Source organism: Apium graveolens, chromosome 2 (genome assembly GCF_009905375.1).
Source record: "Apium graveolens cultivar Ventura chromosome 2, ASM990537v1, whole genome shotgun sequence".
Lineage (NCBI taxonomy): Eukaryota > Viridiplantae > Streptophyta > Magnoliopsida > Apiales > Apiaceae > Apium > Apium graveolens.
The window spans coordinates 22,587,638-22,603,490 of NC_133648.1; the positions used below are offsets into that span (position 1 = coordinate 22,587,638).

Sequence of the window (15,853 nt, forward strand, 5' to 3'; positions counted from 1 at the left end):
GCAGCATGACAATGAGTCCCTCTCTGCATACATGCGCCGGTTCTAGGAAGCAATTAATAAAGTTTCAAGTTTGGATGAGAGGGAGGCTTTAAGCATTTTCAGAAGAAACTTGGATCCAGAGCACAATGAGAGATATATAGTGGAGCTAATCAATAAGGAGCCGCAAAGCCTGGCAACAGCTTACTCAATGGCTGCCAGATTCATTAAGGAAACAGATGTGCTCCAAGCAATGAGGATGACCCGGAATAGGGGGTCCAGGAGTAAAAACACTGATGACCGAACGAAAGGGGGTTACCATCAGGATAAGAAATTCAAGCAAAGCAACCAAAGCCAGGAAAGACAAGCCAACCCGGTTTTCCAAAGACTTGGTCCTAAGCATGAGTCGAACAGCGACCCAGGACCCGTGAAGCAAGCTCGGGAGCCGAAGCAGGAGCCGAAGCAGGAGTCGGACTGGACTCTTCTCAACATGACCCGGGAGGAAATATTGAAAGAAGTCAAAGACAAGCCTTTCTATTATCCTCCGAAGCCAATGCAAACTCCTCCGGAGAGCAGGCCCTACATTAGGCAGTGTGATTATCACGAGGCCCATGGCCACAAGACCGAGAATTTCTTATCACTCAAGTACTTCATTGAGGACCAAGTGAAGAAGGGGAATATGAACAAGTACTTAGTTCGGGACAACAGCAGAGGGGAAGCGCAGAAGAAAGGAAAGAATGTAGTCAATGTGGTCCTAGGCGGATCCTACTCCCCACCCCGGAGCCCGGACTTCGGTGAAGAAGTGCTCTCAATCCAATCACTCCCAGACCTGGTGATATCCTTCAGTAGCAAGGACTACGAAGGAGTCAACCCTCATCACAATACAGCTTTGGTTGTCACTCTAGACATTTTTGATAATGAAGTAAGAAGAATGCTCATAGACAATGGCTCCTCGGTAAATATCCTCTTCAAGCACACAGTGGAAAGAATGCAGTTAGGAAGCGTCCGCTCAAATGAATGTCGAGAGGACCCACTCTATGGCTTCGTCCACAACTTAGTCCCGATCCAAGGAACTTTGTATCTGCCAGTCATTTTTGGATCTGCTCCTAACCAAGTGACTCATGTCATCAAATTTTATGTGATCAATGCTCCTTCTTCATACAACGGAATTATTGGCAGATCAGCTCTAACCATGATGCAAGCAATAACTTCAATCTCCCATCTCAAGATCAAATTCCCAACCCCGACAGGAGTCGGAGAGATTAAAGGAGATTATGGAGTCGCTGAAACATGCTACAACCAGGGATTAGTTATGGCAGAGACACATCAAGATAACAAAAGGAAGGTTGCAGTCCTTCACAAGCAACAAAGCATGAAGAAGCACCGACCCCGGACACGGGAAGAAGCAAACAAAATAAGTCTAGAAGAACTGGCAAGCAACCAAGTCATGGTACTGCACAAGACAAACCAAGTCCCAGACCAACCTAGTCCTACTATGAAAGCAACAAAAGAACCTGAACAAGCAAACATCTATCTGAAAAAGAACTCTGAAGCCCGAATTCACCAAATGATTTCAAACAAAGAACAAGCAAAAATCGAAGCTGCAGTCGAAACAGAAGAAGTAGAAGTAGACGAAAGCAATTCTAGCAAAAAAGTGAAAGTTGGGTCAGGACTCGAGGAGTCCTTCAAGGAGAGATTAGTATCCTTGCTCCGGGAGTACAAAGATGTTTTTTCCTGGAGTCCAAGGGACATGTCAGGACTACATGAGTCCATAGCAATGCACAGCTTAGATGTCAACCCCAACAGAAAACCAATAAAACAGAAGAGAAGAAACTTTGCTCCGGAGAGGCAAAGAGCCATTGACGAAGAAGTAGAAAAGCTACTCAAAGCAGGAATCATCAAAGAAATCAAATATCCGGAGTGGCTAGCTAATGTGGTCATGGTGAAGAAGTCCAACGACAAATGGAGAATGTGTGTGGACTACACGGACCTGAATGATGTGTGCCCGAAGGACCCATACCCTCTCCCAAATATTGATCAACTGATAGATGCCACCTCAGGACATGTCATGCTAAGTTTCATGGATGCCTTCTCCGGATACAACCAGATAAAGATGAACCCAAAGGACATCCCTAAGACAGCATTCATAACTCACAGAGCAGTCTACGCCTATGTGATGCTACCCTTCGGGCTTACCAGCGCATGATCCACTTACCAAAGAGCCATGAACAAGATATTCAAGTCCCAGATTGGGAGGAACTTGGAGTGCTATGTCGATGATATGATTTCCAAATCAACAACTATACCAGGGCACGTGAAAGATCTGAAAGAATGTTTTGACAACCTAAGGAAGAACCAACTCAAGCTGAATCCAGAGAAATGCACCTTCGGAGTAGGAGCAGGCAAGTTCCTAGGATTCATGATCAGCAACAGAGGCATAGAAGCCAATCCGGAGAAAATAAAAGCAATCCAGGAGATGAAAGCTCCCAGGACCCAAAAAGATGTGCAGAAACTAGCAGGATCCCTAGCAGCACTCAGGAGATTTGTCTCAAAGCTAGCAGAGAGGTGCCTACCTTTCTTTGATTTACTCAAAGGAGCAACCAACAAGAAAGAGGTAAACTGGAATCCGAAGTGCCAGAAAGCATTCGAGGAAATCAAGTCCTACCTCTCTCAGCCACCAGTCCTAACTAAAGCTAAGCCAGGAGAGCCTCTCTACTTATACTTGTCAGCAGGAGCACAAGCCGTAGGAGCTGCCCTAATCAGGGAGGAGAATGGAACACAGTAACCAGTCTACTATGTAAGCCAAGTCTTCAAAGATGCAGAAACAAGATACCCAAGATTGGAAAAGTTTGCCTTTGCTTTGGTTACAACCTCAAGGAAACTCAGGCACTACTTCCAAGGGAGGGAAATCAGAGTACTGACAAATCAACCACTAAGGAAAATAATCCACAAGCCAGATATCTCGGGAAGACTTGTCAATTGGGCTATGGAATTGAGCCAGTTCAACCTAAGCTTCATTCCCAGGACTGCAATCAAAGCTCAAGCTCTTGCAGATTTCATAATCGAATGCAACTTCCCAGAAGAAGACCCAGAACCAATGGACATGGACCAGGACCCAAAAAAAGATACAAGTCCGGGAGCCTGGACCTTAAAGGTAGATGGTTCTTCAACAAGCGAGAGGTCAGGAGCCGGACTCATACTCAAGAGTCCAGAAGGATTCAAGATTCAGACAGCTATATCTTTCAGCTTCACAGCAACAAACAATCAAGCAGAATATGAGGCATTAATCGCAGGACTAAAGCTCTCCCGGACTCTAAGGGTCCAGGACTTAAAAATATACAGCGACTCCCAGATAGTGGTCAAGCAAACAAATGGAGAATACATAGCAAAGGACCCTACTCTGGCGATGTACCAAGCAATGGTTCAGAGCTACTTAACTTCAATTCCAAGCCACCAAGTCCTTCAGATATGCCGAGAAGAAAATGAAGAAGCAGATATCCTATCCAAATTAGTCCGGAATTCATCAGATCTGGACTGCTCAGTCTACTTCGAAGAACTCCACAAACCATCCATTGAATCCGGAGAGGTCTTGGAGATAGAAAGCACCCAAAATTGGATGACTCCCTTCATAAACTACTTGGACAAAGGGGAGCTCCCAGAAGACAAAGGAAAAGCTCAAAGATTGAAAGCAAAAGCAGCCAAGTTCTTCCTCGAAGAAGGAGTACTCTACCGCATGACCTTCTCATCTCATATCCTGAAATACATTGGCCCAGAAGAAGCAAAGTACTGTTTGGCAGAAGTGCATGAAGGGATATGCGGAGACCACATGTCCGTAAAGGCCCTAGCTCATAAGATTATAAGACAAGGCTACTATTGGCCAACCATTCATCAGGATGCAATAGAATTCGTCAAGAAGTACAAGGAATGCCAGTTCTTCAGCAATGTGTCCCGGATAAGCCCAATCCTACCATCCTCAGTCCTGTCACCTATCCCCTTCGCTTTTTGGGGTATTGATATTATGGGACCCTTCCCTCGAGCAAAAGGAGACCTCAGGTACCTACTAGTCTCTATTGACTACATGACAAAATGGGTTGAAGCAAAAGCAATGAGGACAATCAATCAGCAAGACTGCATAAAGTTTATGGACAATATTTTGATGAGGTTCGGGATACTGCGAGTCCTAGTATCAGATAATGGGCCCCAATTCATTGGGTCAGAGTTCGAGTCCTACCTCCAAGAGCGCGGGATCAAGCACAAAAAATCATCAGTGGCATATCCCCAAGGAAATGGCCAAGTAGAAGTAACCAACAGAATCCTGCTCCGAGGTATCGAGAAAAGACTCAAAAAAAGCAAAAGCAAGTGGCCAGAAGAACTACCAAGCGTACTTTGGTCCTACAGGAAAAGCCCAAGGACAAGCACCGGAGAAACTCCATTCAAACTAGCTTATGGAACAGAAGCAATGCTGCCCATTGAAGTGGGCTCTCCTTCCCACAGAGCAATAAACTTTGAAGAAGAAGCAAATGAAGAAGGACTCAAAATAAACATGGAACTAATTGATGAGGTCCGGGACCAGGCTATAGAAAGGATGGAAAAATACAAGGAGAAAACAAGTGAGCACTTCAGTAAGAAGTCAAGAGTCAAAAACTTCCAAGTTGGAGACTTAGTTCTTCGAGACACTGAAGCATCAGATCCCACAAATACCGGAAAGTTAATGCCCAAATGGGAAGGACCATACAAGATCAAAGAAGTCCTCAGGCCAGGAACCTACAAGCTCCTGAGCATGGATGGCTCAGAAGTCCAAAACACTTGGCATGGACTAAGGCTAAGGAAATTCTACCAGTAGTAAAGCAAACAAAGCAACTAAAAAACTTGTAGCCAATATGGCAAGCAACCAATCTGTTTCTCCTCCCATCTTGTATGAATGATCAATGAAAAGCTTTTTCTTTAATTTGTATATTTTTCAAAAACAACCACTAGTCCGGACAAGCTATTAGTCAGGACTAGAGCAACAATTTTTACTTAGAAATAATTTTCTAACTAAAAAACAACCACTAGTCCGGACAAGCTATTAGTCAGGACTAGAGCAACAATTTTTACTTAGAATTAATTTTCTAACTAAAAAACAACCAATAGTCCGGACAAGCTATTAGTCAGGACTAGAGCAACAATTTTTACTTAGAATTAATTTTCTAACTAAAAGCAACCACTAGTCTGGACAAGCTATTAGTCAGGACTAGAGCAACCAATTTTTACTTAGAATTAATTTTCTAACTAAAAAACAACCAATAGTCCGGACAAGCTATTAGTCAGGACTAGAGCAACAATTTTTACTTAGAATTAATTTTCTAACTAAAAGCAACCGCTAGTCCGGACAAGCTATTAGTCAGGACTAGAGCAACCAATTTTTACTTAGAATTAATTTTCTAACTAAAAAGCAACCACTAGTCCGGACAAACTATTAGTCAGGACTAGAGCAACAATTTTTACTTAGAATTAATTTTTTAACTAAAAAGCCACCACTAGTCCGGACAAGCTATTAGTCAGGACTAGAGCAACCACTTTTACTTAGAATTAATTTTCTAACTAAAAAGCCACCATTGGTCCGGACAAGCTTTTAGTCAGGACTAGAGCAATAAATTTTACTTGGAAAAATATTCTAAGGCAAAAATAAACTACAGAAACAGAGTAAAATAATAGCAAGGAAAGCAATCATTAGAGATTCACCGGACTCAAACGAGCCCGGAGCAAAGTATGAATATTACAAGAATCAAATGTATCAAAATTCTTAGACAAATAGCAAGTTCATAAAAAATAAAGTCAAGAGTCCGGAGCACTGGAAGGAAGGAAACTGGGACAGGGGCCGTCGAATGGCTCCGGTTCCCCTAATCCGAGCTCAATATCTTCCTTGGCCTTAATAAACTCAGAGATAAAGCTATCCCAATCGGCCTCCGGATTAGTCTTGATATGCCTTTCAGCAATCAGCCAGCAGCGAGCTATCTCAGGAGCACCAGCATTGGCAAGGGCTCTATCGTACTCCTCAGACCTTTTAAACTCAGCAATAACTTCAGACTCCGGACGCACAGCGAACATCTGTCTCCGGAGCTCAGCTAACTCCGATTTCAAGTCAGAAGCCTCCTTTTCAGCATTTTCCGCCCGGATGGTTACTTCATTCAGGTGCTTGTTCAGTCCGGACAGAGAATTGTCTTTCACAATTATCTGATCCCGAAGTTGGCTAATCTCAGCATCCTTATCGGCAACAGCAGTCCGGAAGCCTTTGAGCTCATTATATGCAAGAGAGGATGAACCGGCCATATACCCACCAAGCTGAAAAAAATGGAAAAACTTAAAATATATTCTAAGGCAAATCAAAGCAACAAGCAATAACAGAAATCAGAAGTACCTAACCCCAGAGCCAGGAACACTCCTTCATAGTCGCATCGAATCCGGACTCATTCATCCTCCTCCACTCAGTTTGAGTAGGAATCCCAGCCATGAAGCGAGCTACTTTTTCCTCCAGCCCCGGACCACCTTCATCCGGACTCTCTTCTCCAATATTCTTTCCCTTGCTGGCCCCGGACCCAGAGCCAGCTTCAAAATTTTCAGCCCGGGGAGGTTTTGACCCAAGATTCCGGAGCCTCTTCCTCCTCCTCCCAGAATCTCCACCCGGAGCCTCGCCTATAGGACCGAGGTCCTCCAGATTAGTAAAATCATCTCCAATTTCCACTTCAGCATCCAGCTCCGGACCAGGAGGATTCACAAAAACTTCAGGCTCCGAATTGGGAACCGCATTGCTCTGGGATCCCTCCTCCGCCGAGGCGTTATATCCGGACCCAGCAGCAGCATTCTTCTTGGGTAACTTGAAAGCCTTACCCAGACCTTTCAAAGCATCACTGTATGCGGAAGACGACATGTCCGGGTTGTAGTGTGGCAAACCTGCAAGAAACAAAGAAAAAACACAAGTCAAAACAAACAAACAACCAAAGCGAACGGAAGCAGATAAGAAATATATGAAAGGTCCGGACAGGAAGCAAAACTACTTACAGCCTAATCTATGCATAGTCCTATGATTCATAAAAGTGTCTCGGGTCATTTGGAAACCCAGAAACTCACAAAATGCAAACATTAATCGGATAGCTTCACCCCGGAGCACACCCCTATGAAAACGAGTCCGGACCCCTTCTGAAGCAATGTGGGGTAAGTAGTGCAAGTCTAAGCCCCGGAGCATGATCAACTCCCCATTCCAATACTTCAGCGAAGATTGCTGGATGACAGGCCTATAGGAACCACCATAGCCGCACTCCGGAGCCCGGAACCGAAGTTCATATAAGGGGAACTGACTAGACCGGACCAGATGAAAGATGTGATGCCATAGCTTGAACGTGGGCTGAACCTTGAACTGATTGCAAGTAGCAATAAACCAAGTCATCCACTTTATACCATTAGGTGTAATCTGCATCGGAGAGAGCTTGTACACATATTTGCACAGATGCTTCAAAAACAGATGCCAATGTGGATTCCACCCGGACCGGAGATGCTCCAGCCACACCGGAATAAACCCATCAGCCGGTCTATGATGAGCCCTCTCGTCCGGAGTCGGCCACCTCCACTCGACCCGGGGGTCCAACTGAAAGGCAGCCCGGACCGCAGAATCCTTATCTAGGGCAGCGTACTCATCCTTGAGCTCATAGTGCTCCTTAGACACTATGCTATCAGCAAATATCCTATCAAACGCTTCCCTATCATAAGGCCCCGGATCAGCATTTTGCTGCCTAGCGTATCCGGACCTAATGCTCCTAAAATAAAAGCTGTTTTCTATCTCCTCGCTCTTACTAATAAAATAACCCAAATTCTCCACCCACAAACCCTCCGGACTGCAGGATACCTTTCTTGAAGATATCTTAGCAACTGTAAGCTTCGTTATTGTCTCAGAGTCCGAAGTGGAAGCCCTTTTCCCCATCTCAACTCGTTCAGAATCAGCAGAAGACTCAGAATCTGAACTAGATGGCCCCGGATAACAAGTTATGTAGGCCTTGGCAAGAGCTTTAGTCCGGACCATAAACCTAAAACAAGTGACAAAGGTTAGTCTAAAACCCTACAGTTTATTTATTTTCAAAGCTAGATGGTCCGGACTACCCTATTATCAATTTTATTACAAGTCAAAAATAGACAGTCCGGAGACCCAATCCAAAATAAAACAAAAAGCCAAAACTAAACAGGCGCTCCGGACTGCAAAAACCCCGAAGCTAAACGACCAAAACTAGCCTACTACTCCGAACTCAAATGACACAGAAACACAAAAACACCAACCAATTACAAACTCCAAATCCTAGCCTATGAGTCCGGACTAGGTATCCAAGTCCGGACCCTAACAGAAAACCCTAATTCCAGAAACACTATCAACAAGAATCAAAAACCAAAACAACACCAAAACTATATACATACACACATATATACAGAATTCAGCGAAAACAAAACACGGCGAAACGAAGAACCCACAGAAACATAAACAAAATCAGCCAAACTAAACATTATTGAGGCAAATACAAAAGTAGGAAGCAAAACTCAATACAAATGAAGAGAACGTCACTTACAAGATCGAAATAAAAGAGAGGTTGACGATGACCAAACAAACAGCAAGAAAAACTGGAGCTTCTCGAGAACCACGGCCGGAAAAACAAGTTGAGAAGAAAAGAAAAAGCAAGAGCAGAGAAAAAGAGAAAGTAAAAAAGGAGAGTAAAAGAGGAGGAGTGCCTTTTATAGGCACGGTGAAACCCTAACAACCGTGCCACGTGGCAACATCTGGAGCGTCCATCAAGACCGTAATTAATAAAACCAATAATGAGGCACGTCTCTCCACATCCTTACAGTTGTAATAATTCAAATAATTGGGGGGGAAACCCCCAAAACCGTTTCAACTTCCAAGTCCGGACTCCCCCACTCAATTTAATCCGGACTGGGGGGCCAGAAAAGCTCATATCCTGACAAGGACAACCACCTTAGTCCTGATTCGTCGAACTCAGCGCAATCCGGACGGGGGGGCCAGAAAAGCTCAACTCCTGACAAGGACAACCACCTTAGTCCTGATTCGCCGAACTCAGCGCAATCCGGACTGGGGGGCCAGAAAAGCTCAACTCCTGACAAGGACAATCACCTTAGTCCTGATTCCCCGAACTCAGCGCAATCCGAACTGGGGGGCCAGAAAAGCTCATATCCTGACTAGGACAACCACCTTAGTCCTGATTCGCCGAACTCAGCGCAATCCGGACTGGGGGCCCAGAAAAGCTCAACTCCTGACAAGGACAACCACCTTAGTCCTGATTCGCCGAAATCAGCGCAATCCGGACTGGGGGGCCAAAAAAGCCCAACTCCTGACAAGGACAACCACCTTAGTCCTGATTCGCCAAACTCAGCGCAATCCGGACTGGGGGGGCAGAAAAGCTCAACTCCTGACAAGGACAACCACCTTAGTCCTGATTCGCCGAACTCAGCACAATCCGGACTGGGGGGCCAGAAAAGCTCAACTCCTGACAAGGACAACCACCTCAGTCCTGATTCCCCGAACTCAGCGCAATCCGGACTGGGGGGCCAGAAAAGCTCAACTCCTGACAAGGACAACCACCTTAGTCCTGATTCGCCGAACTCATCGCAATCCGGACTGGGGGGCAAGAAAATCCCAAATACCTCTAACACAACAATCAAAAGCTCACGTTCTACAGACAAACACAAATTCACTCCCCCATCCAGAAAATCTGCATAAGGGAGTGGGGGGCACATGATAGTACATATGGCTCCTGGTAGGCCTACTCCTAAGCTCCTAACTCCATACAGCTCCTGGAAGGACTACTCCTAAGCTCCTAACTCCATACAGCTCCTGGAAGGACTACTCCTAAGCTCCTAACCCCATACAGCTCCTCGAAGGACTACTCCTAAGCTCCTAACTCCGTGCAGCTCCTGGGAGGGCTACTCCTAGGCCCCTGACTCCACGCAGCTCTTGGAAGGAGTAGTCCCGCACACTACCACTCCTAACTAGCTCAGTCCCGCAAGCATAACCTTGATAAACCCCAGCACGTGAGACGTTGGCCCACGTGCCAGGGCACGTGTCAGAGGATCCTCAGAACATTCATCGGCCAGTCCCGCGCTGACACGTGTAAAGCATCCACTCCAGCCAGGTGTCCTCCGCTCCCAGAACCAATGGCTATGATCTAAAGGTACCAACCCCAAAACCCTACCCTTGGGCTATAAATGGCCCAAAAAGGTGAGGTTTTGGGGTTAATCATTCTTTCACACTCATATACACACAGAGCCACCTTACATTCATATTCATCTTCATCTTCCCAAAAGCTAGTTCTTACTCTCACGCCGGAGGCGCCGCGGGACTCCAACCCCCCTTCCGGTGTTGTTTTGTAGGAACCCAACCATAACTACACCTCTACAGCGGCGAAGGATCCAGGACGGCGTCGAAGGAGCAGCCCCGCCACCAGGAGTTATCAGACATTGTAACATTTCTTTTTATGCAAGATACAATTACAATTAAGTTAGATCTCTATCTCTCTCTCTCTTTTCCTTCTCTTAAATTTTTGTTGTTACTCGATTTCTACAAATCATCAAATAGAAACACATAAATACATAGATTATCTTTGTTAATATGGTATCAGAGCCACTTGAAAGAGATGAATCGAGCTTTGATTTCACAATTATGCACTCATTTTGATACTTTCAGCCTCATTTTACACAGAAAAATACAGGTTTTTCATTTTTTCCGCTATTCTGATAAATATTGATTATTTTTAGAATCAATTTGTTGTTCCTTATTGATTCTGCAAGGATAATTGATTGTTTCTCTATACTCTGAGTGTTATCAATTTGATAGATTCACGTATTGGCGTTTCTGATTACGTAACAGCTAGGGTTTTACGATTGACTGTTTTGAGAAGATTAGCTTTATAATTAGTTCAGTTTTGTGAAGATTATAAAGGAAATTGCGTCGTACTTCTTATGCGAACGTTGTGATGGGAGATACACATCAAAATGATGAATCTCATTCGGATAATAGTAATAATGCTAGTGAATCTGACGAGATTTCTGTTGAATCAAATTTGCATCCTCTATATCTACAAAATATCGACCATTCAGGTTTGTTCTCATTTCTAAGAAACAAACCGGAATTCCAATTTTCAATGAAATAAATGCATTCCTCTGTATTCTGTTGTGCTCTTATTAGGGGAAACAAAGCTTCAACAAGTAGAAGGAACAGAAAATTTTGGTTTTTGGACGGGGTCAATTATTATTGCACTGTCAGCTAAGAATAAGCTTGAAATTGTAAATGGGACTTGTGTAAGGCCTAATGAAGATTCACCATTGCGAGCTCAGTGGGACAGAATTAACGATATGGTCATAAGTTGGATCATGAATACCGTCTCAGATGAAGTAAGCAATGGGATGTATTTTGTAACTTCTACTCAAGATGTTTGGATTGAGTTACATGATCAGTTTTTGAGTGTTAATGGCCATCAGGTGTATCAGGTTTTAAGAGCGATTTATGCTTTGGAACAAGGTGATAAATCAATTGAGATTTATTATCACAAGTTGAGAAATCTTTGGGATGAATATGCAGCTTTGGAAGCAGTTCTTTCTTGCAAATGTGGTTGTAAATGTGGTTTTCATAAACTTCATGAAGACAGGAATCAAAGAAAGAAGTTACTGCAATTTCTAATGGGTTTAAATGACAGTTTCTCTGTGGCTAGGGGTCAGATTTTGATTATGTCTCCATTACCAACAATTTCACAAGCTTTCTCTCTTGTTAGGCAAGATGAAAAGCAAAAACAGGGGTCTCATATGGCTCTTTCTTTTCTTGGAAATATAAATAATAATTCTGCAACTCCTGTCAAGGATATTGGGTTCAATGGGTCTTTTGGTACTACTAATGCTGGCACTAAACCTTCATCTGGTAGTCAAGGCACCAGATCTATTTTGAAATGTACCTATTGTAACAAAGAAGGTCACACTAGGGAATTTTGTTTTAATTTTGTTGGTTATCCGGATAAGAGGAAAGGAAAAGGCAAGCAATCAACTCAGAATTCTGGTTTTCGACCTTTGCCTCCTACAATTAGGGATGGCAAAATAATCCGATCTGACGGATACCCGATCCGAAACCCGAAATTTTGGATTAACCGAACCCGATTTTTTGGATTTGGATTTGGATATGGATTTAATTTTTAAACCCGAATTTTTTTGGATTTGGATTTGGATATTAGGTATACCAATCCGAAACCCGATCCGAAATCCGAAACTTTATCTGAACTCAATCCGAACCCGAAATTCGAAAAAAACCCAAATTACTTTATATAAATATAATATTAGAATTTTATATATTACACATTATTATATATATGTATTAATAATATACATTATACATATTATTATATAATTTTTAACATAAATATATTTTTATATAAAAATATATGTTCTAAAAATTAACTAATTATAAAGTTTAATTAAATATAATTATTCAATCATTTAAACGGGTGATAAGGTTTACAAGGCTAATAAAACATCTTTTAGTAATAAATCTAAAAAACTGGGTATCAATTGAGTTGATTTTTTAAATATTAGCTATACATATAATAACACAATTAATGATGTGGTGTAGTATTTGTAGATGACACGTTAAAACTCTTTCTCTACAAGTCACATGTTCGATCCCAAGCACTTGCAATATCAATAATTATACAAATTTTCAGATTTCGGATTCGGGTTCAGATTTCGGGTTCATGTATGAATATCCAATTCAAAACAAATTGGGTTTCGGGTATACCCGAATCCGATGGATCGGGTTCGGGTATTCATTTTCGGGTATTTTTCGGGTTCGGGTCGGGTTCGGGTATGGATAAAATTTTCGGGTTTGGATATGGATTCTGCAATACCCGATCCGACCCGATTGCCATACCTACCTGCAACTCAAAACTCAAAATGTTGTCAGTGCTAATGCTGTCAATGTTGCTGCTCCCAATCAGGGTAACTCTCTTGCTCAGTCCTTTCCCAGTAATTCTAATGGCATACAGTTGCAGAACCAGGTTTCTCACATGAATCAGTTAATGATCTTATTGATGAATAAAAAAGGGCAGGGAAATTTTTCTTCTCTAAAGGATCAGGTGAATTCTATGGCAGGTATGGCTACTTGCTTACTTTCTTCTGGGGTCCCTGCCTCACTTACTCATTCTTGGATCATAGATACGGGTGCCACTCCCTATATGTGTTGTAATAAAAATTTGTTTCTGCGTCTCACTTCCATCACAATACCTTTTACTATGGCACTTCCTAATAAGCAAGTCATTTCAGTAACTTAAATGGGTGATGTACAGCTAACTGAGCATTTACTTTTAACAGATGTGTTGTTTATTCCTCTCTTTACCGGTAATATTTTGTCCATCTCAAAATTGACACAACTTACCAACTGTTTTGTTCAATTCCATTCCAATCAATGTGTTTTTCAGGGCCAGACTCCACCGGGAGTTCTAGCTATTGGTGACCACCGTGATGGTCTTTACTTCTTCAATCAATCTTCTTCCAAACATGCAGCATCTCAATCAGTTCATGGTGCTCAGGCTTCTTTACACACTCTTTTATCATCTGCTTTTGTTTCTAATGTCTCTAATGCCAAAATGTGGCACCTCAGATTAAGACACCCATCAGACGCTATTATAAAGCACATTGATTGCATTTCTTCATCTTGTTCTAGTAATGATTGCCCTGTATGTCCGTTGCCTAAACAATGTAAAATTTCTTTTCAAAAACATAGTAAATCTCGTGCAAATTCTAAATTTGAGTTGATTCATATGGATGTTTGGAGCCCTTACCATGTTAATTCTAGCACTGGTGCTGGATATTTTTTGACTTTAGTCGACGACTACATTAGAGCCACTTGGGTTTTCCTCATGCCTATAAAATAACATGTATTTTCTGTTTTTACATCATTTCTTCATTATACTGTCAAACAATTTAATGCATCTGTGAAGTCAATTCGAACTGATAATGATGGAGAATTCGTCAATTCTTCTTAAAAATCTCTTTTGGAACTTCATGGTATTATTTATCAGCTATCTTGCCCGTACACACCCCAACAGAATTCTCGTGTTGAACGTAAGCATAGGCACTTACTTGACATGGCTAGGGCACTTCGTTTCCAATCGGGTTTACCTCTCAAGTATTGGGGAGAATGTATTCTTACTAGCTTACCTTATTAATATATTGCCCACACGTATTATTGACTATAAATCACGTTTTGAACTTTTGCCTCATAAGCCACCTGATTATTCACAACTTAAAATATTTGGATGCTTATGCTTTGCTTCGATCCATGATAATGATAAGTTTTATTCTTGAGCTATTAGATCAGTGTTCATTGGATATCCAGCTGATCAGAAAGTGTATAAACTCCTTAATCTCGCAAATCATTCTATTTTCACTAGTCGTCATGTGATTTTCCATGAACACGTATTTCTGTATCATCTTAATACCCATAATGTTCCTTCTTCCACTATCTTTATTGATTGGTTATCTTCTAATCAATCTAGTCTTTTTGTGAACCCTGTGACTAATCATATGTTTTAACACACTTCTAATTCTCAAATAAATGACTCTACTGATCCTTACTTACTTCTCCACAATCTGTTCAATGTCATATTCTAGCCTCTGCTTCGATTAGTGATAAGCTTGTCACTCAACCAGTTATTTTACATACTAGTGTTTCACAACCCATTGAGCCTCACATTGAGAGTGACATATCTGTTCCTAAAAGATCTTCGACAAGGTCTATCAATCGTCCGCAATGGTGGGAAGATTATCATATGCCCTCCAACAAAGCTTTGGTGAATACAGTAAATCAATGTGTTTCCAGTTCTATTGTTTCTTCTCAAGTGATCTTAGAACCACAATATTTTTATCAAGCTATTACTCAACCTCAGTGGATGGAGGCTATGCAGATAGAGCTCACAGCTCTTGAACAGAACAATACTTGGATTTTAGTACCTCTACCTCCTGGGAAGAAAACCATAGGATGCAAATGGGTCTATAAAGTTAAATATCGTTCCAATGGTGAAATTGAATGTTACAAGGCTCACTTGGTTGCAAAAGGTTACATTCAGTCCGAAGGTATAGATTATCATGATACATTTTCCCCGTTTGCAAAAATGGTGACAATTAGAACATTTTTTTTGCATTGGCAGCTGCAAAGGGGTGGATTGTTGAACAACTCGATGTCAACTCGATGTCAACAATGCTTTTTTTCATGGTGATCTTCACGAGAAAGTCTACATGTCTTTACCTTTGGGTTATATTCACAATTCTGGTGTTTCCAATTTAGTTTGCAAGCTTATCAAGTCAATTTATGGCCTGAAGCAAGCCTCTCGATGTTGGTTTGAAAAATTGACAGCTTGTTTATTGGAAGCAGGGTATAAACAGTCTCTTATAGATACTTTTATGTTTATATTCAATCAAGATGGTATATTTGTGGTGGTCGTTGTCTATGTGGATGACATTTTACTATCTGGTAATAATCATGAAGCCATCGTTGCTTTAAAACAGCTTCTGCATGTCAAATTCAGTATTAAATATTTGTGTAATCTCAAATATTATTTGGGTCTTGAAATTTCCAGAACTCCTGCTGGAATTTTTGTTTCTCAGAAGAAATTCATTCAGGATTTATTGGCTTCTGCAAATTTCATTGATTGCAGGCCCCTATCTGTTCCAATTGACCCTCACTTAAAGTTGTTTGATGATATTCAGTCTCGGCCACTTATAGATAATCCCTCTGTTTATCGAGCTTTAGTGGGAAAGCTTTTGTACCTCAACTCTAGTCGCCCTGATATTTCCTTTTCTG

The 15,853-nt window shown here is 41.9% G+C and overlaps 1 protein-coding gene across 1 annotated transcript; it reads left to right on the plus strand.

Moving 5' to 3' along the window:
- Nucleotides 1-10,985: 10,985 nt before the first annotated feature.
- Nucleotides 10,986-15,269, plus strand: LOC141686490 (uncharacterized). The gene is made up of 5 exons (XM_074491525.1): nucleotides 10,986-11,109; nucleotides 11,198-12,003; nucleotides 12,990-13,127; nucleotides 13,470-13,749; nucleotides 14,665-15,269. Exons 1-5 carry the CDS (start codon nucleotides 10,986-10,988, stop codon nucleotides 15,267-15,269), a joined length of 1,953 nt encoding a protein of 650 aa, XP_074347626.1.
- Nucleotides 15,270-15,853: the final 584 nt, after the last annotated feature.

Bases quoted from the DNA above. Each gene is read 5' to 3' on its own strand.
- LOC141686490 (XM_074491525.1), top strand. From the start codon at position 10,986: ATGGGAGATACACATCAAAATGATGAATCTCATTCGGATAATAGTAAT. The intron at 12,004-12,989 runs GTTGGTTATCCG...GCTCCCAATCAG, and splicing joins GGGAATTTTGTTTTAATTTT to GGTAACTCTCTTGCTCAGTC. The intron at 13,128-13,469 runs GTGAATTCTATG...TGTGTTTTTCAG, and splicing joins TTTCTTCTCTAAAGGATCAG to GGCCAGACTCCACCGGGAGT.